At 44.9% G+C, this 27,448-nt stretch overlaps 1 protein-coding gene across 1 annotated transcript; it reads right to left on the reverse strand.

The window, feature by feature from the left end:
- Positions 1 to 1,940: 1,940 nt before the first annotated feature.
- Positions 1,941 to 26,846, reverse strand: TNFAIP3 (TNF alpha induced protein 3). The gene is made up of 9 exons (XM_082215910.1): positions 26,429 to 26,846; positions 20,067 to 20,379; positions 12,447 to 12,637; positions 11,333 to 11,480; positions 10,690 to 10,860; positions 8,806 to 8,986; positions 7,084 to 8,012; positions 5,124 to 5,353; positions 1,941 to 4,118 (listed from the first exon to the last, which is right to left on the reverse strand). The coding sequence occupies exons 2-9, from the start codon at positions 20,362 to 20,364 to the stop codon at positions 3,834 to 3,836; spliced, it is 2,433 nt and encodes an 810-aa protein (XP_082072036.1). The 5' UTR covers positions 20,365 to 20,379; positions 26,429 to 26,846; the 3' UTR covers positions 1,941 to 3,833.
- Between the last annotated feature and the right edge of the window lie 602 nt (positions 26,847 to 27,448).

A 27,448-nucleotide genomic window follows, 5' to 3' on the forward strand; every position in this document is an offset into this window, starting at 1 on the left:
CTGCCTCTTGAGTGTCTGCATATGATAAGGGAATGCGACTTTGAAATCTGATTAAAATCCAACCCAGTCACCATTCTGGCTCCGAGATTTAAAGCCGCCAAACAGCTGCCATTGTAGCTTTAGACTGTCTGATGTGCTCTTCAGAGCTAAGTGTTTAGTACCTAAGAAGGTGATGACCTTTCTCTTATCCTCCGCTTTGAAATTCAGGCTGCATCTGCACCATACAGCTAAAACATTATTATACCATTTTATTAGTCATGGCCTCCCTCAAAGAATCCTGGGAACTGTAGTTTGTGATGAGACTTGTTAGGAGACCTCTATTTCTCCCACAGGGCTCAAATTCCCAGAGTTCCATGGGAAGAGGGATTAATTGTTAAAACTACTCTGGAAACTGTATCTTTCTGAGGGAAATAGGGGCCTCCGACAACTCTCAGCATCTTTAACAAAGTACAGTTCCCAGGATTCCTTGGGGGAAAGCATGACTTGTAAAGTGGTATAATAGTGCTTGATGGAGACAGCTTTCTGTCTGAAGCTGGCAAATCAATCCCGAATGTGCCAGAGCCAGTTTAAGATTTTGGGGGGTGAGGCTTGGCAAAGATCCCCCTCCACTATTGGTGCTCCAAGTGCTTCTGGGTCTAGCTACCATTTTAAGTTCCCACAAAGGAGTTTTACTATGGGGCATTGTGGGAAATCCAAAATGGAATCTAGACTGACCCACTCTGTGCTGATTAGAGCACAAGAAAAATAATGTGGAGCCCAAGTTGACCACAGTGGTAAGTGCTGAGAGGGAACTGCCAGGTCAGTGATACTAGTGTGAAAATGCCACCCCTGTGCACAGATACCTCTTTCAAAGACTTTCCAGTGGAAATTATTGTTCAGTGGAACGTATGCAAGTTATGTTTGGTGGTATGTAGTGATGTGCCTGCAGGTATTATTATTGTTTATTGAATTTATATACTGCCCTATACCCAGAGGTCTCAAGGCGGTTCACGGAATAAATACAATAGATATGAACTATCACATCACTACATACAGATCAACACTGCAACATTGCATGATATACTAGCACTATCCAAGTGTTCAAAGGTGGGGATATAAAGTACGGAGAGCGGGCAGAGACCCACCCACCTCTCAATACCAATTGCTGGGATTCACAAGCGATGGGGGGGGGGGAGCTGTTGCACTCTGGTCCTCCTTGCAGGCTTTCCATAGGGATCTGGTTGGTTACGAACAGGATGCTGAACTCTGTGGACTTTTCACCTGAGCCAGCAAAGCTCTCCTCATCTACCTGCACTTGTTCCACCCCTAACCTTCACATATTGGGGCCAAAGGTCTTAAGGGGGAATCCTAGCAACGACTGCGAACTTTGCACAATCAAGGTTTCTGATTGCATGGAAGATTCTAAGCATACTTAGCTGAATGTGTGAAGAATTCCCCTTTGGGCTTCCCACTCAGTGTGGAAAAGTTGAGGTGGAGCCAGCAGAGACAAGGATATTGAGAAGCAGAGGCACATGGCCCATTTTACTCTGTATTGCTTCCTTCTGCATTCTTTGATGCCTAAATAGGGCTACTGTAATTGGTGCAGGGACAAAAGGTCATAGGTTGGGTTATATCCCCCAGGGTTATAAACACAGCTTTATCTCAAAGGAGGAGGGAGTGTAAAATCTCTCTCTCCCCCAGCATTCCTAGCATGGTCTGCTGAATACCCCTCTCCCACTTTCCTCAACCTCTGGGAAAACAGGTGAATAAAGCCATTAGACCCAACGTTCCTGACAATCTGTTAGGAGGTGGTCATGTCGTGTGGCTTGGTGCTTCCTTTCCTGGTAGGGCAGCTGTGTGAGCACATTTATCTACTCATGGACAACAGCTGCTAGACTGGAATGACAGTTCTAAGAATAGCAATTGCAATAACTGCAAGAATAAAACAACGCTAAGAACAATGAATCCTTAAATAATTTATTTTTACCATTGGATTCTATCCCTTCCGCCCTCTCCCACAGTTATAGACTTGCGCAGCTTTGGAGGTAAAATGAAACAATGAATGAAAATGTAACCATACTTAAAAACAAAACTGTGCAAATTTAAAAATTACACTTCTGAAATACATAATATAAATATTTTTAACATGTCTTCACATTTAACAACGTTTACAAAACAGGGTGTAGGATTTTCACAGGAAATGGGGCTGGAGAAGAGAGCGCTATGGAAGGATTATATACGAAAGTAGAAGCACAAGCAGCACAGCAGAAGCAAGAGACTCATCAGGCCAGGTGGGGAAAGAAAGGACGTTCTAGACTGCGGGGCTTCAGGTGCCATTTTATTTAGTGCCTAACTCGTGCAGATCTGATAGGCTTTGTGATAATGGCAAGGAGAAATTCTCCGATTGAAAAGCTGGTCCCAAACACTATGGAAATAAACGGGGTTTCTGCAGAACCTTCCAAACTGTACTCCATCCATTCCCTTTCACTCACTCACAGGTCCTTTGCAGTAGCAATCAGGGAAGGAGAAAAGGGAATGGCTGAACCCAGCTCTTCTGCCAGCTCCTGCTCCACATGATAACGCAGGAGCTCAATTAAAGCCTCATTTCCCACTCAGTTCTGTAGAGATTTGGACGGCTTGGCTCCCATTTGGATCTAAAATGCACTACCAGGCAAGTGGAGCAAGCGGCTAAGTGGGCCCCTGGTATGTTCTCTTTGGCAGAGAAAAAGGGGCATACACTGGTCACAGCAGGCACTGCAACTCCTCCACTGTTTAACTTCACCACTGTAGGTGCCCTCTTGCATTGTCCCCCAAGACAGACAGATACCAGCCACAGTTTGCATGGAGCACAGGGTCTTAGCGTGCCTAACAGAACAATCCCAACCATGTCCACCTGGAAGCACGTTTGAAGAAATTCAGTGGGACTTGCTCCCAGGTAAGTGGGGTTAGGATTGCACCCTTGGGCATCTTCATTATGCTTTCGTTATGATTCCAGCCTAAGCCCTGTCCTATGCCAGCAAGTATGTATGAACAGCATGTATTTAGGGGAACTTTTCATATCGGAAGAGATGCGTACCCAGCTGTTTTCCATATTTCTAAATTATGACAGCAGGGTTAGTAGCAAACAAGCAAACACAGATTATGAAATGGAGAAACAGTGGGCAACGGGCCCAAGTTGCTGATGGTGACTGCTGTTTTACGTGCATGAAACTCTGGTTAAGAACAAAGAGAGAAAGAACAAAACCAGTTTCTTTAAAATATTTTTTTTTTAAGCCTAACAATCAAGTTTTAAAGGCTTCTACCATGACTTGCTAATAACCTTGTTTCATTCACGGCTTCCAGCAGACTCTGTTTGGTAGAGAGATGAGCATTTTCAAGGACAACAAGCCCCAGGTTGTGTGGTAGTTGCAGTGCAGGAAACCCTTCATCTCAGGCAGGTTTCCTTGGACTTTGAATGCTTCTTATTCAGACAGTGTGCAAGAGAAGTATCAGCAGAAAGAGGGGTGCAAGAAACACAGTCTATTCATCTCTTATGGTTGCGTATTAGCATAGAACAAAGTCAGAGTACTGAGAAAGGAGTTTGTAGTCAAGTATTTGGCATAAGCATCCTGCATCTGCAAACTGTGTTTCTGTCCCAGGATACAGAATTCCAGAGAGCATATTGTTCTTTGTGCCACAATGTGCATTTGTACGTACACGCACAAGCAGGTGTACATGTACAATTCAGCTTATTGTTTTTGCCACAAAGTCACGTGTACTTTTTCCACAGACTGCGAATGAGACTGGGTTGAGTGTTTTGGAGGTTAGCACCATTTTCCTTTCACAAGGTAAAAGCCGGCGTTTATTCTCTCTTGCTAGCCATAGATCTGCTTGAACTGGAAGCACTCGTTGCAGTAGCCGTTGCACTTGTTATTGCCATAGTGGTCGCAGGCAGGGGCTCGACAGCGCTCCTTGGGGAGCTCAGCTGCTGGAGGGTCCCCCCGAGGTCCCCCCAACTGGGCCTGCTGACCAATGTGTAGGCACTCCGGACACAGTTCCCCGTTCCTGGAAGCTAAGTTGTTCCTACAAGAAGCTGTGGCACACTTGTGCTTCTGAGAGCTTGGGAATGTCTGGCGTAAATCTCTGTGTTGTCCTGTTCGCTAAAAACAACGGAGAACATTGTCAGGTTTAATTGTAACAGTCACAGCCTTTATCTGAGCTTTAGTTACTTTTATTCATGTCATATTATTGACCAGAAGTTCCCAAAGGTGAAAACCAAAATGAAAACAAGTAGTGGTGTGCTTTTTAAGTTAGAAAACAATCATGCTGCTTCTGTGCAAGCGCCCTGGATAAGACACTGACACAGGCTGCATGAGAAGTGGCTTGCAGAGTGGATCACTGTGGCTTACAGGAAGAGGGCAGGACACAAGCCAAGATGACCCATTGCTCCTGCTAGCGCATTTGCACTGCGCTGACCTCTTCACCTCCTCTCCCTTCCCCATAAGCAACAGAGATGCAAAAGCTAGGAAGCAAATGCAGCAGCATATCTCCACCTGGTAATCTGCTTCTGGCTTGCATAGAACTAGTAGACTGCTCCCTTCTAGTTACAAAAGGAAAACTATTACAAGTATGTAACACTTTCTTGACAATTCTGATGGTTGCAAAATGCAGAATGGATGAAAGAATAATTGCCCTGTGACTTGGGCTAGGTCTTCTAAAAGAGTTTGGTGTTGGGCTAATCTAAAAACTCAGGTTTTCCAGTTTTGGTACAGGCCAGATTTCTCTCTCCCTCTCACACACGATACAGATTATGTACGTTTTCCATTCCACTGTACTGTGACAGAGCAGCACCAGCACTAGGGTAATTTCTGAGATGTTAATATCAACAGGAGTTAACACTTCTGAGAACAGCTACAGAAATAACCCCCTGTTCCTTTGGATGTAGCATCCTTCTGGTTAGATAATAAAAGCAGGTTTTAATTTTTTATTGTTATTCAGGGGCCTGTATCTATCATCTCCAGAATCCTAGGCAATAAACTACTAACATAAAGGGATAATAATGGGAGTGTATTTTCCCTTCTTCTTAAAATGGACTCATAAAGACTGTTCTAGGAAGAAAGGCAAAAAGTTAAATCGGGGGGAAAGATTTTGCTATGTTGACTGACCTCTGATTGTCTCACTAGCTGGTCTTCGGTTCTTCTGGCTTCACGCAGCCTCTTGCTCTGTGCTTTTATAAAGCATTTCTGGCAGTAGCCCTCGAGCATCGTGCTCCCGATTGTGCCACACTCTCGACCCAGGCAGGAAACGGTGTTCTGGTACACGGCAGCTGAGGCTCCCGAGTGGCCTGAGGCAGGAGAAGTCCGCTGAGACCTTCTGTGATGGGGCACCGAAGTATCTATGATGAGAAGAAAGGAAGAAAGTGGTCACTTAGGAATGCAGGATGCTGCCATCTTGCTCAGTCTATTCTGCAGTAATTGGTAGTGGATCTCCAGAATTTCAGATGGGGGACATTCCCAGCCCTACCTGGAGATGCCAGGGAATGAACCTGTGACCCACTGAAGAATGATGACTGGTCCATTAGGGTGAACAGGGTACTGCCCCACCAATCTCAGTCAGTCACAGCCAGCCCCAACCAGCCTGCCTTCCTACTTCCAACCAGTCCAGGGTGTGGCCCTGGCTGTCAGCTTCCACCTCCTTTGTCCCAGTGCTGCCGCTGTAGAACTCAGAAGGGATGGCATGGAGGCAAAACTAGAAGTAGTTTGCTCTGCCTCTCTTTAGCTCTGCCTCCACCTATTGTTGGGCTTACCGCTTTCTGCCCCACCAGTCCCAATGGTCAACATCAGCCACTGAGCTGTGACTTCGGCGACCAAAAACACAGAGCGGGAAAAGGGACTGTTGTCTGTGCTCTACCTTACCCATCACTTGGCTATTACTGAATGCAATGTTACATGAACAGTAGAGGCTAAAAATGGTCCCTTTTGAGATATACTAGCAAGGGAATGGCTGAGCCCAGCTCTTCTGCCAGCTCCTGCTCCACATGAGAATGCAGGAGCTCAATTAAAGCCTCATTTCCCACTCAGTTCTGTAGAGATTTGGACGGCTTGGCTGCCATTTGGATCTAAAATGCACTACCAGGCAAGTGGAGCAAGCGGCAAAGTGGACCCCCTGTAACGTGGAGCAATTTTCAGCAGGTGTGCCTTCTAGCACTGGGATACAGCAAGAGGAAAGAAGGACTGTCTGAATTTCTGCATGCCACACAGCAGCTGGACGCAGAGAACAAATGACAACTCTAAAATTGAACTGTGTGGATTCATTTTTAAAACACTCAGTGTTACAGCATGGCCTGCAAAATACCCCAGGAACAATCCCCAGAACCTGAACCCCCCCCCCCAATTGACCCCTAATTGAAAACCTGGAGAGCCTCTGCCAACCAGTTACAATAATATTGAGCTAGAGTGACCCCACAGTCTGACTTCGTATATGTCCAAGCAAGTTATTCAGCTGCTCTCATATCAGCTGCTCTAGTCTATGGCTAGAATATTTTCTCCTCTTTAACCCTTACATGCCCCCCCACTCCAATCCAGACTATACAATTTTTCCAATGCAGTTTAAATTGTTTGTTCAGTGAACATGTACATTTTGCCATCCTGGAGAGTTGCTTAGAAAACTATCAAATTTGTTCTATCGTGTTTCCACCCGCACCCTATAGTGAACTTTTAAATTGAATCTCTAACAGGATTTCAGAAAGGAATCTGGGGACATGCCCCGGTAACCAAATACATTCCCAATAGGGCAAACCCTTGAGGTTAGATTGCTGTTCTACATACTTCAGCAAAACATTAAAAGTGCATTGGAATTCTTCAATATTGTAAGTGACTAATGCAGCTGGAAGTAAGCTGAGCTTTTCCACTGCAGGCTTGCATTCCGTCTTGCAGTTCAGCATTACTAATGCTTTACAATTACACTTCATCTCACTGCTTCGTCCTGTTTGCATCTTACATCTCCTTGCAAGCTGAGATTGAACAGGAGCACCTTCCGTTCCACTGCTCGCAAACACCCCTCTCCCCGCCAGCCCAAATCTCTGGAAGGGAGAAGGAGAAGAGAAGCACATTCCCTTACACTCACCTTTGTTTTCCTGGTACTCAAAATAGCACAGTGTGCAAAAGCCTTCGTTTTGAGGAGTCCCGAAAAAGCTGCAGCCGGGCTTCCTGCACTTCCTGCTTCCCTTCTTCCACTCTTCTGGTCTCTGGGGCGGAGGGTGCGGCGGTGGCAGCTCTGCTGCGCTGCTGCCGCTTGCCGTATGGCAGGCCTGCTGAAGGAGGCTCTGTGACAGATGGGTGGGGTCTGATGTGGACCTCTGATGGCCCGAAGGTGCAACACCTGAGCTGCTGGCACTTGACAAGTGGTCTCTAGTCCTTTTGAAGCAAGAGCTGCACATGCCATTAAAGGTCCTATTGGCGCCCTTGAGGCAGAACATGCAGGTCACCTGGTCTGGCGGCCTCTGCTCGCCTGGGCTGTTGCAAGGGCTGAGCTCTGCAGTGTTGTTGTAGCAGCGTTCACAGAGCCCGTTGTATTGCACGTTCAGGGTGAAAGGGCAGCCAGGGGTCCTGCACTTCATGGCAGTGGTTTCACTGTACAGAAAAAGGCTGGGGGCTGTGGGGGGTGCCGAGCGAGGCCCTGACACTAGTTCTTCAGATGCCCGTGCAGCAGGCTCGCGGTGTTCGCTCTTAGGTGAGCTGGATTTACTTGTCCGGGGCTTCTCAGACCCCGTCCGGAAGTTCTGCCTCCTCGCCTTGCTCCCTTGCTGCTTCTGCTCAAAGCACTCATGGCAGTATGGCTGAGTGCTCACAGACATGTAGAAAGGGCAGTTGGGAGTCTCGCATTTTGCCTCCACAAGCGACAGCTGGGGCAAGTTCAGCTCCACCTGGTTCCTCTGACCCGGTTCCCTCCCAGCGGGCCGAGCATTTTCTTGCCACTTCTTGTATTCGTGCTGCACCAGCTGGAAGTAATCTTCCACTAGGTTAATCTCTTTGGGCAAGTTTCCTTCATCCAACCTTCAAGGCAAAAGAGACAAAGGAATTGGTATCACCAGGTGGGGAAAAGACAGCAAACCTTCTACAGTTTGGGATGACATAATAACACTGGAGAGCAGGAAGAGCTGCCATCCTACATCAGCAAGAGTGCGTAATTGAAAGCAGCACAGCCTACACTTATGAAGCTGACAATGGTCTTTAATGTCTCTTTTAGCAAGATAAAGAGACACTGTCTCAGTCCTAGTTACAGGACTGGGCTAGGCTGAAAGAGAACAAGCAAGCTGTAGTTTCTTTAAAATTGCCTCTCCTTCTCTCCCTGTGCAGTGCCAGATGTCTCCCCCATTAAGTGGGAAAGAACTTGACTCTCAGTTTTGACTGACAGCTATTCTGAGTGAAATTCTACACTGTGTTATTACAAATGTTCCACCTGTCCAAGCACATCAGTATGCCAAACGGAATGATCTTCCCTTCCATCTTCCTGGGCATAGTTTTTTTTGGGGGGGTGTCTCTTGACCCCTTCCCCCAAGCCAATTTTGGGGATGAGGGAATGCCTGTTGTGCAAATGGAATTCCTTTTCTGAAAATTCATTTACTGGTTTTCTAACAGAAGATGTTGGGATCTTTATCGGTTCTGTACGTTCCAGAGCCAGCCTGAATTGTCTTTTAATTGTCCGGGATTAAATGCCACAGTAAAAGCAGAGAATGCACTCTTTGAAAAGGGCATCTGAAAGTGAGAGGCTGAATACAGTACATTGCCAACTTAAGAATATCTGTTATCAAGTTAAGTGCTGGACAGTGAGAAGATGAAGACTCACTTTGCAGCATTAATGAGATGTGTTGTCCCAGAATCCCAGCCTTGCACGGGAATTTCTATCACCATCAGGTAATCTCTTAGCAGCTTTTCTTTCTCCCTTTCTTCAGAATCTGTTAGAAAGTGCACCTTCAAGTCTTCAAACCTGCCTCTTTCACAGCTGACCAATGGGACTGCCCGGATCTCTATGGAAAGGGGAAAAAAGAGGATTGTTGTGAATTAAATGGGAAAAGACAGGCACAACACAGCAGTGAGCAATATTAAGACCCTAAGGCTGATAACCGAAAACCACCACCCAGAGAGGTAATTATGGAAATTGACTGGAATTATAAAGGAGCAAAGAAAGGGACGCGGGTGGCACTGTGGTCTAAACCAGTGTTTCCCAACCGGTGTTCCGCGGCACACTACTGTGCCGTGAGACGTTGGCTGGTGTGCCGTGGGAGGGAGGCGGGCGAGTCGGGCGGTGAGAGGCGGCGGCGGCGAGGATCCGCGTCGAGCCGGGGGCGGCTCCGCGGTGGTGGTGCCGAGCGGCGGGGCAGCGCGTGCAAAAGGGAGGAGCGCGAGACAGCGGAGGAGGAGGAGGCCGGCATGTCCGGGCAGCAGCAGCAACAACAGCAGCAGCAACTCCCGGCGACGGCTCCTCAAGCCCCGCCACCGCCCCCTCCTCCGCCCGCTATCGCCGCCACCACCACAACAGCCGCCGCCGCCTCAGTTGCCGCCGTCCCTCAGTCCCTCGCTCTGCTGCCTCCTCCCACCCCCAAAGCTTGGAGGTTCCCCGGCAAGGGGGAGGAAAAAAACTTTCACTTTCGTGCGTCCCTCCCGGCGTGACGCTGCGCGCTGACGTCACGGGGCTGTAATGGTGGTGTGCCGCGAGATTTTTTTCAGTAAACAGGTGTGCCGTTGCCCAAAAAAGTTTGGGAAACACTGGTCTAAACCACAGAGCCTAGGGCTTGCTGATCAGAAGGTCGGCGGTTCGAATCCCCACTACGGGGTGAGCTCCCGTTGCTCGGTCCCTGCTCCTGCCAACCTAGCAGTTCGAAAGCACATCAAAGTGCAAGTAGATAAATAGGTATCGCTCCAGTGGGGAAGGTAAACGGTGTTTCCGTGTGCTGCTCTGGTTCACCAGAAGCAGCTTAGTCATGCTGGCCACATGACCCGGAAGCTGAACGCCGGCTCCCTCGGCCAATAAAGCGAGATGAGCGCCACAACCCCAGAGTCGGCCACGACTGGACTAAATGGTCAGGAGTCCCTTTACCTTTATAAAAGAGCAAAAGTTATGAGCCACTTCAAGGTGAATAAATTGCCCAAACGAAGTATTTCCTATACAAAAGGAGTAGATAATCCCCACTCCCCATTGAAGGCTGCATTACCTTGGGGGTAATCTTTTGGGGACTGTATGCCAATACAGTGGTACCTTGGTTGTCGAATGGCTCGGCTCCTGAACAAATCAGCTCCCGAAAGCTGCAAACCCGGAAGTAAGCGTTCCAGTTTGCGAACGTTTTTTGGAAGCCAAACTTCCAACATGGCTTCTGTGGTTTCTGATTGAGTGCAGGAAGCTCCTGCAGCCAATCAGAAGCCCCGCCTTGGTTTTCGAACGGTTCCAGGAGTCGAACGGACTCCCAGAACGGATTAAGTTCGACAACCAAGGTACCACTGTAGTAGACAGTCTGCAGAATTGCATTGTGTGCTCTCTCTCTCTCACACACACACAATGCAGAAGAGGAAGCAATTCCCAGAGGGGTGGTCTGGAGAGCAAGAGTAACTCCCAGACTGCATCTGATGTATAACAGCATGAGAGAGATCAAAATGGATTTGCTGTTGGTTTGAAGAGAAGAAACAGGGAAACACCAGCGCAGAACACAATATACCGGTAATGTCTGAGACCTACCTGGGCCACTCTCTTTCAAAACAACCAGAGGGGTGAAATGCATACTGTCATAGGCCAGGATGATGGGGTATCGATAACACTCTTCTGCTGGCCAGTGGAGAGGCAAGTAAATTCCGCCAACATTCAAAGGGGAGAAGCTTGAACCTGACTGCAAGCTTCTAAGCATTTTATCTGTTTCAGGAAAAGAAAAGCAAGGTTTAGTTAAACATGACTCTTGTCAGCAACAGAGCAAGGGAAACATTTCCATTTTAATTTCCAAACTATCAGAAGAATATCAATAACTCATTGTGAGGAAATATTCAAGCTGATGTAAAACAAATAAACCCAAACCCTAAATCGCTTTCATAAGTGAGGTCATCAACACTTTTTGTGTCATAAACACTGTGTTTTCTTAAGTTGTAAATACTGTTAACCTGGGGGCGGTGGTAAATTGCCTCTTTCAGAGGATAATTTGTAGAAATGTAGAAATTTACAGGAAACAGTCGCCACGAACAGAGGTGCTTTTCATGTTATTGGTTGCCTACCTCCACTTCCATGACACTGAAAACCTTCTGAATGCTCTTCATAGAAGCATGGGTGTTCAACACTAACATTGGATCGCCCACTGCAAACAGTACTTCAAAAGCAAAAGACACATTCCTACCTGCGACAACTATGATTGGGCGCCGTAGGATGTTAACAAGGACAAATATGTGGATTTCTTCCAATGAGTTATACTGAAGGCCTCTGTGGGTGACTGATGTTTCTGCAGATGCCATTTTGATGAGGTTTTCCCATTCGTCCTCCCAATTCTAATGGAGAAAAAGAAAATACATCTATTTAGCTTTGGGTTAGTATCATGCAAGTTGGGAGGCCTTGCATGCAGATTATTTTTCCTTATCCGAATACTGAGAAAGTTAATTCATACGATATGCATTCCAGATGTATAGAACCTGAAACACTATCTAATTAAGGGCACGGCTGCAGTTGATTTGATGTTGCATTCTCTCTTCTGATTTACAAATGCCTTCTTGCCTAGCAGGCAAGTGGTTACTTGCAAGCCTGCAACTTGAGGACTGTGAAACAACGCGGTTGCTTGAATCTTATTTTCTCGATACTTCCGTGAGTTGGAGGCACCAATGCAACTGTGTTGCACCACTCCACTCTTACCACCACCACATCCAAATAAGCAGCTGTGACGGCAGTGTAAAGAGGCAGTTTCATCTTAACATGTGAAGCTAGTATTGGCTGTTTCCAGGTTTGAGAAGACTAGTCTATAGCCTGCTTGGGCTAGCAACTAATAGAGAGGATAATTTATGCTTTCAACCAGCAGGTTCCTGTAGAAAGAAGCAAGAGCAGAGGCCCCCACATGACGTAGATTCTTGGATGGGAAGTCTATGTCTCGCTGTATGTTTCTAAAAAGCAGGATGGGTGTTTTTTGTTTTGTTTGGGTGGTAGCAGCGCCTCTTCATAACAGGAAGAGCAGAGACATGCCAACTTTTGGAGATGTGGGTGGTCCATGGAAATAACCCATCTCTGAGGAGGTTACTTGAGTTGGAAACTCCACAGTAGTGAAACGCTTCGTTAATAAATTGGGAAATCCAGTAAATTTAATGGACTAAAATGTTTTAACTAGTTGGCAGCTCTGCAATTTTACTTTCTTAAGCTCACTACCATAATTGCCTCCCATCCTATGTAATTATACACAGGAAGTCACGATCCGCCCAACCATACCAAGGTTTGAAACGTTATTCGCTACATAAATCAGTCCAACATACCCTGGTGTCATAGCAGAGTCCTGTTGCCACAAATTCCTGCGATTTCAGTGTTTCTCGTTGCCAGCGCAGTTTAAAGTTGCGCGTGTCCACTTCCCTGAGTGCACTAAACAATGTTTTTCTCAGGACTAGGTCGACATCTTGGACGCCCCACATGTACTGGGATGCAGCATGCATCAGGCAATTCCCATCCCCTACAGAGAAATGAAATGGGTTAGTTGTTTCATACACACAAACACAAACAAACAAACAAACAAACAAATAAATAAATATAAAAATCCAAAACATAATGGACAGCATACATATTTCAAGTTCGTTAAAAATAAAATATCTGGTTCTGCACAAACCAGTAATACTTTGGAGAAGCAATTAATGTCTCTTAGAAATCTCTCCTCAAGCCATCTACTTTTACTTTGGCTTAAAAGGTAAAGGTACCCCTGCCCGAACGGGCCAGTCTTGACAGACTCTGGGGTTTGTGCGCCCATCTCACTCAAGAGGCCGGGGGCCAGCGCTGTCCGGAGACACTTCCGGGTCACGTGGCCAGCGTGACAAAGCTGCATCTGGCGAGCCAGCGCAGCACACGGAACGCCGTTTACCTTCCCGCTGGTAAGCGGTACCTATTTATCTACTTGCACCCGGGGGTGCTTTCGAACTGCTAGGTTGGCAGGCGCTGGGACCGAGCAGCGGGAGCGCACCCCGCCGCGGGGATTCGAACTGCCGACCTTTCGATCGGCAAGCCCTAGGCGCTGAGGCTTTAACCTACAGTGCCACCCGCGTCCCTTTTTACTTTGGCTTAGTATCCTTTGAATTTTGGGAGTATGGGGTAGTCTGTTCTCCTGCTCCCGGTCTGAGTAAGTGAACACTGACAAATAGCTGTATTTTTCTAATCCAGCATTCCCCCACCAAGTATGTGTGTGTGTGTGACGATAATTCTGAATGTGCGACTCCAATGGGATTATGCTACATGTAGAAAACAAGAGCAGATCCAATGTTCTGCCTTTCTGTGCAGAAATCTTGTTGGTGCTGAAGGAATTCTGTGTAGGTTGGCAGAACAGCTTTGATCCTTAAAACACAGAGAGAGTGTCAAAATAGTGTTTATATAGTGTCCACAGTTGGTATGAATGAAAAAGTTGACAATCTGCCCCTGAATAGAGAAGTGACTGAATATAAAACACAGATGAAACTATTCATCCTATAAAAATGTCAATATAAAAATAAAATCACGCCACTTTGAGTGCACAGTTCCCATTTGTGCATGTGGATCACGCTCTATGAGTTTAATTTTCAACCACTTTCCAATAGCTAGTGTTCAAGGGTAAAAGGATATTAGAGCTTTGACTAAAACTACAAAGCTTAAGAATGTCCATTTAATTAATGATACAGCTAGAGGAGATTTCCCTATTCTAATTGCCGTTTGTTGTTGTTGTTTAGTCGTTTAGTCGTGTCCGACTCTTTGTGACCCCATGGACCAGAGAATGCCAGGCAGTAAATTGCCGTTTACACCGGTTTAAGGAGAAGTACAGACTGAAAATACTCAGTTCAATTGCTGATTTTACTTTATTTTTTGCTGAAAAGGCACCATTCTCTATAAAGTGTTCAGAGCTGACATTAGTCAACACTATCAGCACTAGATTTTATGGGCACAGCCTTTTCCTTCCTAAACAAGCTACTGAAAATTGAGAAGCAAAAGAGAAAGTGGATTTATAAGAAATTGCTTTACTATGAATGTGGTTAGTTGGGTTGTGTAAAACATACAAGTTTCTGGCACCCATGGAGAATTCTCACAAAAATATAGCAATGCACGCAGCACTGTGTGAACTTTCTAGGCACAGATCACCCCAGCCAATTGTTTCCAGACGTGGGCTTTGCGGAAGAACGCTCTCATTGAGGAAAAAGTTGCCAGGATTGCTACAGAGCAGTGGTTTTCAACCAGTGTGCCGTGGCACCCTGGGGTGCCTTGAATGATGGCCAAGGGTGCCACAGGCAACACTGGCCTCTTTCCTTCCCTCCCTCCCTCCTCCGATGCCCCCTCGTGTTTCTGCCTCCCAAAGGCTTGCAGAGCTGTTTATTGCAGCAGCCCTGGCTACAAGCTCCTGGTGCCTCTGAGGCTGGCAAGAGGGTGCTGGTTGCCGAGAGGTGAGCAAGCAAGTGGGTGAGGGAGCCCAGCCAGCTAATCCACGAGCCCTTGCTGTTGGGAATGGATGGACAAGTGGAAGGCCAGGCAGGCAGGCACTGAGCTGGCCTTTCTTGTGCTTGCTGTGTGTGCAAGGCCTGCCTGGGAGCTGAGTGCCCAGGGTTGAAGGGGAGCCTTTCCACCATCCAGGCCTGGCAGTGCCCACTGCTCCTGCTGCTGCCTCCCAATGTAAGGTGCTGACCTCACGTTCAGCTTTGGCCAGCCTCCACTGGGCCACTGAGGCAGGGGGCATCTTCCTCCCAGGCCCCTGGGGGGCAGCGTGAGGAGACACGTCTCTTTGGGGCAGGGGCGGCGGCAGTAGCTGCCCGGAGGGCTCCCAAGAAGAGGGGAGAGGAGACAGAGACAACATTCCACAAGGGAGGGTGTTTGAAAAAGGGTGAGAGGCTGCCAGTTGTGCAGGCAAGGGGTGACACAACTGGGCTCCTGAGCCCCACAGGGGTGCCGCCAAAAGAATGCAGTTGGTCAAGGGAGCCGTGGACTCAAAAGGTTGAAAACCTCTGCTTTAGAGAGAGGAACTACAGTAAAGCACAGGACTTTAAACTTTGCACTCTCGGGCGGAGGGAGGAAATGACTTTTGTTGAAAAATTAGTATCCCTTCCTTTCATTCTTGGCCCAGAAAAGGGGATGAATCCTGCAGCCAACTGGCTAGGAAAGGTGGGGACAGAAGAATGTCAGGAGAAGGATGGGAGTGTCAAGCAACAGAAGGGATCCTTTGCCTGGTTTTTAAAGAGATATTTGTTTTTGTCGTGGTTACACCAAGGTTCCATTCCATTTTGAAAAATGGCACCAAAGGCCTAAGTAAACAGTAAACAGTACCCCAACCAAATCCCAGTTTCACCGTCCTGACTAGTACTCTTTTTGTTTGTTTGTTTGTTACAGCAGGATCCTTTCCTCCACTCTACCAAAATCAAGACCAGTCCCAATGTATTCTGCTGCCAGACAAAAGAAAAAAGACAAGATGGTGAGTTGTATCCAAATGTTAGTCCATCTCAGAGCAGAACCACTGAAATAAATCGGCATGACTACCTTGTTTTTATTAATTTCGATGGGTCTGCTCTGAGAGAAACTTAGTTGGATACAACCTGACATCTCACCCCATTCCATGTACAGAAGCCAACCAGACTGGCAGCTCCTTCACCCTGACTGGCAATATTATTTAAACCCTGGCGAGGGAAGCAGGATAGCTTTGGGGGTGCAGGACAGAGCTATGTGGCATATACACCCTCTGCCCATCCGAGTGCTAAAACAGAAGCATTTCTTATAAAGGGGTAAGTCCTCACTTTTCTTTTTCTTTTTCTGCTTTAAACAGAATTATCTAACACAACTCAGAAAGCTGGCTTGTCTTTGCATAATCATATTTAAAACCAACAAAAAATAGATATTAAATGCAAGGGTCAAAAAAAATATGCTTGCAAGGCTGATTTATAGTCTTCTGGCTTTACCAAGCATAAAAAAATATGGCATACAAGTAGGACAATTATTACATCCTGTAAAGAATTTCCCTTTGCAAAATCTAGAGCAAAGATAAGAGGGTTTTTTTTCCCTGTGTGTGCTTGCTTTCAGTTCTGCACACTGAACCGCCAGTTCAAAATTCCCTAAGCATTTGGAATTCCCCAGTGTTAAGCTATTTGACTAGTAGTTGAGTAACAGCTATTGTACTTCTTGTTCCGATGAAGAGACATTTGAACTATGAAGTACACAGTGGACTTTCCAAGTAGGCGTGGCTAGGGTAAGTTGGAATGCCTATTCATTAGAGAAGCGAAATTGCTAGTCAGTAGATGTTGGAATCTTTTTAAAATGAGATGTTTCCTCCAATCTTTTACGTTAAAAATACAATCCTCAAATGCATGTCATGTTTGAAATCAAATTCCCAGAACTGTATGCAATCTTTCTACACTTTTGCTAAAATTATTTGTGATGAAATAACAGATGCATTTATTTCTTGGGTCTCAAAATGGGCACAGAGCTACACCCCCTACAAATGGATCTATGACTGTAAGAACGACCAAATGCAATGCTACTGGCTATGATGAAACTGCTGTTTCTTTTCTTATTAGTTATTTTACTATTTATTTAGGGCACAAACCACCTCCTCCATGTGGAGAGAACCCTTTGTGTGCATGACAGGGGTCCCATCTATATCATTCTGAAGAGCCATTAGCTCAAGGACTTCTGTGTAACATGCCCCACCCACTGTCAGTCAAGTGAGGTTTCATCCAGGCTTCTGATGGGAAGCACAGGAGGAACAGGACTCAGCAGAACGCCTGTCGAGATCCATTCCATGCTCACAAAGATGCATGCATGTGAAAAGGAAATGGATCGGGTTGTTTTATTTTGCAAATTTCCTTCTTTATTCTTGGGGGAGGGGCTGAATAGGGCGTTCCTTTAAGTCATGTGGTGGAGGTGGGGAAAAGGTTGGGACTGGAACTGTTCCCCAACCACCTGACAACGTAACAAACCCATATGGGTCTGTGCTTTCTAGGATCCATTATTAAAAATCCAGTAGTTGGGTATTAAAAAAACAAAATCCAAGTCCTTCTCTCTATTTCTCTACTTTGAAGTGATGCAAAGTAGAAGATCTTTCACTACTGTTACACTCTCATCTAGTAAGCGTGTAGTTTAACACATTGGCTGTGTTCACACATTGCGTGTGGATGTGTGGGCTCCTGGGGAGAAGGTGACGACAGCAGCTTTGCTCCTCTCTGGTCCTTTTATTGGCTACAGCTCATGAAGGAAAAGAGAGATTACCCACAAGACAGAAAGAGCAAAACTACCCAACACGTTGCAGAAGCCATAGTTTGGCTTACTGCGCTGTGCAAGCCAGGCCACTGAAAGAAAATGCAATAGTTCAATAGTTCACACGATCAGAACAGAATATACACATTGGAGATAAGGAAGTGTAGTCCAGGTTTTAACACGTGCTCAGAAACCTGAAACTCTGTTTCAGGGCTCTAGTGAAAGGATCTCTCAGAGAGGGAAAGTAGAGGAATACTAGTATAGAACAGTGACTTGTCTACTTTTAAATAAGACAGCCCATGCAAAGATGTTTGCCTTTCTTTGGATGCAACTGAAGCATCCATAGGGACAACATGGGTGCTTGCAGACTACCTGTTTACCCAGCATTCATCCTGATGTATTTGACGAAGATTAGATGACATTCAATAAATTTATTCATTTAATAAATGAGTAAATTTATATCCCACCCTTCTTCACAAAGCATCACACGTGGTGAACACAGGAATAATAAAACAATTAAATTATCTAAAAACAATTCCAATATGGATGCAGATGACCAATCACTCTGATTTAGAAGACTAGATGACACTGCGTAAGCAAGTGTCGCCCCACATGTTCCAGTGCATTTTCCTGTCACTTTCCTTATCATCAAGTTCAGTCTTTTGGGGAAGTGGGTTTGTTGTGCAAGAGCTCCAAGAAGCTTGAATTGCACAACCTGGATTTGCTGGGATGTGACGGAATCTCACACAAAAACAGCAATAGTCTGGAAGGGCCCCAAGTGACCCACTCCTAAAGCTCCCACAGTCCAGTGAGAGGTCCTGATCCACCATTTGAGACCTAACACTTACTCTCTTAAGTTTTTGAATGAACTGAGCGGTTTTGATTTTAACTGGTCTCAAGGTCTTGAGTTGCCGCTCTGCCCTTTCACTTGATATGATTTTATAGTAATTCTGCTCTAATTATCTAACTAAGTTTCTATCCTACCATTTCTCCCAATGAAGCATATCAAATAATTGCATTTTATGATGTAGATATCGTACAGTGGTGCCCCGCAAGACGAATGCCTCGCAAGACGGAAAACTCGCTAGACGAAGGAGTTTTCAGTTTTGGAGGTGCTTCGCAAAACAAATTTCTTATGGGCTTGCTTCGCAAGACGACAATGTCTTGCGAGTTCCTGCTGGTTTTTTTCCCTTCCCCCCCTTTTTCTAAGCCGCTAAGCCGCTTATCAGCTGATCCGATCAACTTGTTCAATGAGGAGAATTCAGGAGATGTAAAAAGTTATAAAAGCTGTTGGTGGCTCTAGACATTGCAGGAAGTGTCAAAAAGGGGATGTGTGAGCGACGTACATCCTCTTTCCACACTACTGATGTCATATCTGAAGCAGCAACTTGTGCTTGGGCATTCCAGATGTTCACCTAACTCGTTCCTTCCCACAGAGTTGTGCTAATTGCTGCTTCAGACATCACATTTATTACGTTGGAAGCAGGGCCCAAGTTTAGAAATGAGCTTGGAAGCCACTGAAGTGGTGGGCACCACCAGTGAAGAGATTTGTCAGTGCCCTGATCTGTAATTATTATACGGAAGTCCTATCAGGACAGTTATAAAGGCGGCACTATTCAGGATTCTGGAGACAGAGTCTTCGCTACCAATCCAAGAATTAATTTAATACCTGATTGGGCAAGAAGCATGTAATGACCCAATGCACTGCAGAAGGCAGTCCATGCCTTGAGGGCCACGTTCACAGGGCACATGAAACTGGTTTCACTGTCTCTTTAATTGTGTTGAAAATTTATACCCTGCCTTTAAAGCCCTCAAGATAACTGAAATCAGGATATCTTAACAAATACAGACATACATGAATATTTGTATTCTTATATCACAAGGCCAATGGTTTGCATGGAGTGGCTCACCATACAAAAATGGCAATTTACTCCGCACAAGAACAAGGCAACAATATAGCGACCCAACTGTGTGAATGTGTATCAAACAATACTTGCTATCATGTGGAGCAATTTAAAGTTACCTTTAAATTGATAAAGAGTGGGTGGGCCACTCACTGGCTCACAAACTGACTTGAAAATTTAAATTTTCTGAAATTAGGCCCCAAATATATAGTTTTTAAAACCCTCCAAAATGAATTATGCAGCATTCACCATGTCCTGAGTAACTTGGAAGAAGGGTTTCACAAATATGTAACCTGATATACATCTAATAGTTGCATGGATAAAAGGTAACACTAAGAACCAATTGATTCCAGTTCCTGGTTCAATGAGAGCAACTCTGGAGGGTAAAAGGAAGTGTCATAAATAACAAGTGGAGGAAACACAAAAAGAGGATGTTCCAGTCGTTTGTATATCCTCTTTGTATGTTCCACTGAAATATATACAATCCAGATCAGTGTCTTTTTGTTCACATTCGGCAGCATTGTTCAGAAAGTATGCAAGCGTTGCCTGTGAGCCAGGAAGGTTCTTTAGGGCAACAGTACATAAGTCCACGAAGTTAACGTAATATACATCTATGCCCTAGTTTGACATTAGGCAACCATTTCACTTAAAAGAAGAGAAAAATAGCCCCTTCATAATTTAATTTTAAATGCAATTTGAACTAAGCACACTCAAGGTCCATTGAGGTAACAAATGAAGCAGATGCTATTTCTGTCCTGCCAGAACAAGGAGAAAATAAGCCCGGCTTACCATTTGTCTTCAGGGGCACAAGTTTTTTAACTTCTCGACACCAGTTCAGTTTCTTCTGACGTTCTAGTGAGGTTTGAGTTGCTTGGTCAATAAGGGCCTTTTGAAGAATCTCCTGGAACTGTAGGCAAAATTGACACATTCTGAACATCTCTATGGTGTATCTATGCATAGTCTTAAAATGCTGGATTATTCCACTGGTGCACTTGACAAGGTCTTCGGGCATTCTCTCCCTTATCTTCACAGCTTTCAGCATGTTGCTCAAGTATAAAGCTTGAGGAATGATTTGCGAGCCAGCCATTTTGCAAGAAGAAACCTAAAAGAGGAAAGAACACTAGTAAAAGAAGGGTTTTTGAAAAAAAATATCATTAAATCCTCCTTCGCCTCCCTATCCCAAATTCGGCACAAAACACAGACCTTTTTCATAAATTACATTAAAACAGGAAGTTCAGCCTCAATAGCTTCTGTGACACAAGTGCATCAGCAACAATGAGAAGGTTCTTTGGTACGAATGTCTTAAAATTACCACTCACATTTACTACTGATTTATCAGAAATTCTAAGCAAACAGGCACCTGCTACTAAAAATGAAATCTGCATCGGAGGAGTGCCCTATGTTAATTCTAGAGCTAGTGAACTGCGGTGTGCCCAATGGCGCAGAACTGGAGAGCCTGGATTACTCAGCTGTAAATCTATTGAGATGACAGCAGAATTTCCTCTTAGCTCAGAATCCCCCCTGTCTGTTTCTCCATTCCATATTCCCCTTATGATCAAACTAACTAGAGCCTCTGGGTTTTTTCTGCTGGATTTTTTTCGGGGAGTGGGGGAGCTTTACTTGTAGCACATGGCATAGGTTGGTTTCTTGAACAGTCTTACAATATACAGCATGAAACCCCACACACAACGAACTCATTTAGACGACATGGATAATTACACGTCATAGTTTAGAGAAGTAGGAAAATACCCACCTAGTATTTGAGTAACTGGTTCAAATAACCTTAAAAAATGTTCAGTCCTACAGTTCTGGAGCAGTGCATAGGCAATGTGGATTATTTTAGTCAAAACTGTCTTCTTTGTTCCTCAGTTTTTTGTTTTTAGCCTGTCTACTATTTTGTCCTCTCTGTGGTTGGTTTTTTTTAAAAATACTGTTTTCATATGACATGTGAATAATTCTAATTCACACTTATCCACACGGTCCTGGAATCTTCTAATGAAAGGTAGTTTAAAAATATTTTAAATAAATAAGCAGGTTCCTTGTTTAGGCTACTTATTTAGTCTAATAGGCCAATGATAAAGGAACAGTAAGAACTCGCATTTTAATTGGCCTTGCATTTGCTCTCAGCAGTAGCACTCTAAGACTGCACAACAAATAATGCACCTAAAAGGTTGCGTTTTCACTGCCTCCCTCATTTCTCCTCTTTCTCTAGGTTCTGGAACTTTTATTTATTTATTCTGCAAGCCTGCAAAGCTTAAGAGCAACAAAGGCAAATTTGCTACTAAAAACTTAGCAAAATGTATTGTTGCACATCACCCCAATCTCCGAGCAGTGTGAGATTCCATGGGTTCCAAGTGCTTATCCAGGCTTCCATTTCCTTGGAATGAGGGACAGTGGAGACTGGGATGTCTTTATTATATATGGTTTATTACACATAAATACAAACTAAACCTACAATGGAGGGGTTCACAGCATTAACACCCCTGAAGGTCTTTCTTCTTCCATAGCCACAGCCTTGGCTCCAAGTAGAAAGCAGGCACCTTCCCCCGCCCCCAAGCTTCTGCCTGAAGCCTGCTTCTAGCTTCGCTCTCTCACACATACCTCTGGCCCTTGTCCTCCTCACCAACAGCTAGGCAAGGGAGGGGAACCCACTCTTTTGCCCTCTGGCACAAAACCACTTTGTTACCCTAAGGACCCATACTTAGGGAGCTATTAACTCACCAAGAAGCTGGCTATTCCAAGATTTTCATCCTCCTGGATCCAGGAACTAGAAGGGACCCAGATATATAGCCTAACACACACACACACCACCAACTCAGAACAGCATTACTTAGAAATGGTGAAAAGTTGCTTTTTTTTACTTTAAAGAAAAGCATGTATTTCAAAACAAGGTATTAAGGATAATGGGATGGAAGGCAGCTGAAGATGGACAGTACCTGCCCTAAAATGGAAAAATAGTTAAGAACTGTGCAAACTACTAATCCAAAGTCACTTGGAAGGAAATAAGATAAATGTGACTTTCTTCTGAATGGATGTGGCTAATAAGCTATTAACAAAAGAATAGGAAAAGCATCAGTAACCAATAGCTTGGGTTTGATCCAGATTCAATCATACTTACGAGTAAATCCACTGACAGAAGACTAACCACTGATTTTAGGGGGCCTACTGTAAGTATGATCAAATCCACATCCTGCCCCATAACAATAATGCCGGTGCTAGTTCCCTTTCCACAAGAGTTTTTGTCCAGGAATCCTATGCATATTTAGACTCCCTGAGCTACAAACACACATTACATTTCTCTGTGCATTTTGAACTGTAGAAGTGAACAGATGTGTATGCAGTTAACATGTTCAAATGAAAGATGTGATCCTGCAAGTACTTAACACAAAAGGACAATTTTGAGTCAGTATTGTCCCTGGTAAAGTTTGTATGTGTAAAGGATGATGACATCAGTAAGGGATGCTTAGGACAAGCACTGGTTGTTTCCAGTGTTAAGTAATAATAGACTATCCAATTTGTTAAGCTCAATTAGAACACTACGTAATTAACATTCCTATTCTGCCAACAGCTGTTCTCCTCCTTAGTGCAGCATGTGCTATGGATTGGAGCACGTCTGCCCATTTTGAAGTTATCCAACAATCAGAGGAGTAAGTCCACTGATTTCAATGAGACTTCCTTCCAGAGACTTACCCTCAGACTCTCAGCCAATTTTACCAACTTACATATCACCAACTCGTCTACAGAAATCTCACTGATATGAATGTTTTAAAACCGTGACTATAAGAACTACTACAATGATAACAACAACTTAAAAACCAAATCAAGCTGCAAAGAAGTTGGACTACAATAATAGCATCCCACAAGGAGAGCAGCTAGTGGATGGCTCTAAGAAGAGGGGTGACCATTTTTCCTGAGCCCCCCTTCCCCCTGCAGCTTCCCATACCACCTTCCAGACATGGTCTCTCAACTCTTTGGAACAAAATTTGGTGGTGGCGGCGATGAAAGTGGGGAAGAGGAATTAGCTAAAATGGCCTCTCCCGCTCCTACATTAGCAAATGTGTCCACTGGATCAAAAGCCAGGACTGCAAAAGCCAGTTTAAGCAGGCTGCCCAGTAACTCTGCGGAAGACAGTCTGAGTTCCATGGAAGAAACCAATAAACCAAACAAATGCTGCATAGGACTGGAGCCTTCGGAAGCCATAAAACAACAATCCAACTCTACTCCTCACAGATCATGATGCCCACAAAGTAATGTGGGCAAGTAAAGAAGGCAAAATGTTATACAGCTGGGCAGTTTACTGTGCAGCTCATAAATGGAGGCTTTGTGCACTGTCCCCACAACATTATCCTCATCAAATCACCACCCTACATTATTTCACCATTTAATCTGGATTTTATGGATTGGAATTTTGATAAGGGCAACATCATGCAGATGCTGGGAGAGAGAAAAACACCTCGCAGGTACAATAAACATGCAAAGGGCCACTGTCATTTTGAAAGGGAGCACGTTCAATTTTTGAAGCACCGGTCAATATTTCATTGCTAGGGTCCACAGTGTACAAACAAAACAGCATTTACTGCAGAGGCTCGCAGTGGTTTTTATTAAGCAAGTCCACTAGAGAATTATATCTTTTTCTGCTCCTACAATGGACCTTGAGATTGTCTGAAAGCAGTGTTAGAACCCGAGATATGAAAGCTAGAAGCTAAACGGCACCTTAAGCCTAGGTTATGGGCACAACAACATGAATGTCTAGGTGCGATTTTTTTTATAGCAAGAATACAAAGCTGAAAATGAATGAACTGCAGCTAAAATATTGTGTTCATTTTTCACATAGTCAGATCAGCTGATTCAAACTTGGAGATCAATGGAGTGTCATATGCTGCAACCAGATTGTTGCTATATCCTTCACTCACCAGCCAATCTTATCCCACATCCTGAAAAATATCCCCACGCTGTTACATCCTTGCACTGAACTGTCTCAAATGTCTAAAGTTCTAGCCACAAGCATTATACTCACGTACAAAGTCCTAAATGCCTACGTTGGGGGGGGGGCTAGTACTGTACAGAGAAAAGGCGAGTAAGAGGGGCATGATAGAGATGTATAAAATTACGCAAGGTGTTGAGAAAGTGGCCACAGAAATTACAGACAAGGTATTGACCCCATTATTTGGATATTATTTTCTCAAATGCATCATGCAGGAGGAGACTGCTTTTCAGTCGTAACTTTATATCTTGCACTCTGGTTCCATACAAGTTTATCTGGAGGCAGGTTCCACTGATATCAATGTGACTTATGTTCAGATAAGTGTGTCTTGGATGGCAGTTTAAGGGTGTGTAGTAAAGTGAATGCATATCTTTGTAATGTTGGAATATTCAGATGTGACTACAAGTCCCATGTCTTGCAAATTTCTTGGGGCACTCCTGGAAACAGCTGGATGTCAATGGCACAGCACACGTTTTGCATGCAAGAAGTCCCACATTGGGATTGGCATCTCCAGGCAGGGCTGGGAAAACTGGCTGAAACCCTGAAGAGAAGCTGCCAATTAATGCAGAACAGCACACATAGACAACAGTGAGCTAGGAGAAAAAATGGTCTCATAATCTATGTCCTGGTAATATACCGGTACATTCCTCAGGACAATCCATGTCTGACTATCTACAAGCATTTTCAAACACAGTTAGGGAAAAGTACAGTGGTACCTCGGGTTAAGAACTTAGTTCGTTCTGGAGGTCCGTTCTTAACCTGAAACTGTTCTTAACCTGAGGTACCACTTTATCTAATGGGGCCTCCCACTGCTGCCGCACAATTTCTGTTCTCATCCTGAAGCAAAGTTCTTAACCCGAGGTACTATTTCTGGGTTAGCGGAGTCTGTAACCTGAAGCGTCTGTAACCTGAAGCGTCTGTAACCCGAGGTACCACTGTACTATGCTCCACATCCAGTCCTTGATATGAAAGTGAAACGGCATCCCTAACACCCATGGCTGGGGACCCATTATGTTAACATTCATTAGCTAGGACTAATTAGTGCAGGGTCCGGTCTGTATCTGGGTTGAAAGTTCCACTCTCTTTATCTAAAGTTTGGAGATTCACGAATGTAAGCCCTGTTGGGAGGCACTAAAAAATAATTTGCTAAAGTGAGGGGGTTGGTTATTGCTTTAAATAACCAAAATAATAAACAAAAGTCCTGAAAATGTAATCTTATGCATGTTTCCAACACAAATAATTTGGCAATTCCCTTGTAACTATGTTCAGGATTACAGCCTGGAGATGTTACAAAAAATTCTGGATTAGTATGAATGGTGCTCATGTTCTTCCTCAATGTCCCTTTTTTGTGGTGTAATAATCATTAGAATTAAATAGCTAATGGTTTTACTTTGAAAATGCACATACTGCAGTGTTCAAATAGCCTATGCAAGTCTTTGCTTTAAAAATGGGAAATAATGCATATTTCATAACTGTTTGTATGAGTTGTCATGCAGTTATGTAACTTTATGCAACAAACAAGTATTACTTGAATGCATCTAGCACTTGTTGCAAGGGCATACTTGTGCCAGGGTTCAAGCCCAGAAGTTGTTTTCAGTACTGAACTTCTAGAATAGGTAAAGTAATAAAGTCTCTGAGCTTGTGTAGATTACAGAGCGAGGAAAGCGCTAGGATACCACTTTAAACAGTCATGGTTTTCCCCAAAGAATTCTGGGAGCTGTAGTTTAAGGGAGTTGAGAGTTGTTAAGAGACCCCCCTCTATTCCCCTCACAGAACTACAATTCACAGAGTAGTTTAACCATCAATTCGTCTTCACGGGAAACTCTACAGCATTTTTTTTTAATGGAAACACACAAGCAATAACCGAAACTACCGAAGCATCCTCAGAACCAACCTGTTCGCTGTTTGCGCCTAGCTGGAGCAAACTAACTAAGAACTCCTTCTCTTTTGGATGCTACAGTATACACATTTCGCATTAAACAGAAACGCAACCCAGGATGGCGGAGGATCGGGGGGGGGGGAGATGCGCATCTCTCCAGTAGCATCTCCATAAATGCAAGCAAAAATAGACACCCCCCCCCCCAGGCTGGCTCGTCGTCGTCACCGACCCCGCGAGCAACCCCACAAACTGCAAAGCGAAAACCCCAACCCAGGGCATATGACTTACTCGGCGAGCTGGGGGCTGGGGGGAGGCAGTGACCCTCGAATGACTCCGCCAGTAAATCCTTCTCAGAACAAACGAGCCGGACTTGGAGAGATGCGGCTCGGGGGAGCCATGAATCCCGCGAAGAAGCTTCGGGATCTCTGCTGGCCTGGTCCGAGGGTGCTGGCTGGTCCAGAGGCGCCTTTGTTAGCTGGCCCCTCACCCTCCTCCTGCTCCTGCTACAGTTGTTGTTTTTGCTTTGGCCGCCGCCTCCTGCTGTCTGCGTGTGGTTCTTTCTTTCCGCTGTTTTACTATGTGGAGCAAAACACACACACACACACAGAGTGTGGAAGCGGGGATTTCCACGGCCGAGGGACTTTCCGACATGTGACACCAGCTGCCTGCCAGAACAACAGCTGCTTCCAGGGCGAAGCGACCCGGCGCGCTGCAGGCACAGCCCCTCCAGGGGGCGCCCCGAGAGCAAGCGACGCCTGAGGAGGAGGCACGTACAGGCACGTGACTTCCTCCCCGGCCTGCGTCTCTGTCAGCGCACGCGCACGGGTGACCTCCGCAAATTCCCCGCCCATTTTTTCCTTTTACGTTTCTCAGGCTGGGGTTCTCCCACATGAATCACCTTGGGCTTCCCCTCCTACCCGCGTTAATCCTTTTTTTATTTTTTTACTTCCGTTCAGTATTTTAATCTGTTTAAATTTTTCCCCCATCCCCCTCCGCCACGTCCCGGCTTTCTTCGTATTTTGCTTGATCCGAAATTGCATTCACACAACCGAAGTAATATTCATAATGAAGCGTTCTGTTACTAGGTATTCCAATAGGGAGTATGTATGATATATTGGATACTGTATAATATACACATATATATCACAGCTTAGAACCCGATAAATTTGTGAGCCACAGTCCTCTTCGTCAGATGCATGAAGTGATAATCCTGAATTAGCAAGTAGAAGGGTGAAGTCAGAAGAAAATGAAATGCAAAAAAGAGCAGGCAGTGAGGATGCATTTAATTTCCTTCTAATCACACTTTTG

This window comes from Podarcis vaucheri (genome assembly GCF_965113315.1).
Source record: "Podarcis vaucheri genome assembly, chromosome: 3".
In the NCBI taxonomy this organism is placed as follows: Eukaryota; Metazoa; Chordata; class Lepidosauria; order Squamata; family Lacertidae; genus Podarcis; species Podarcis vaucheri.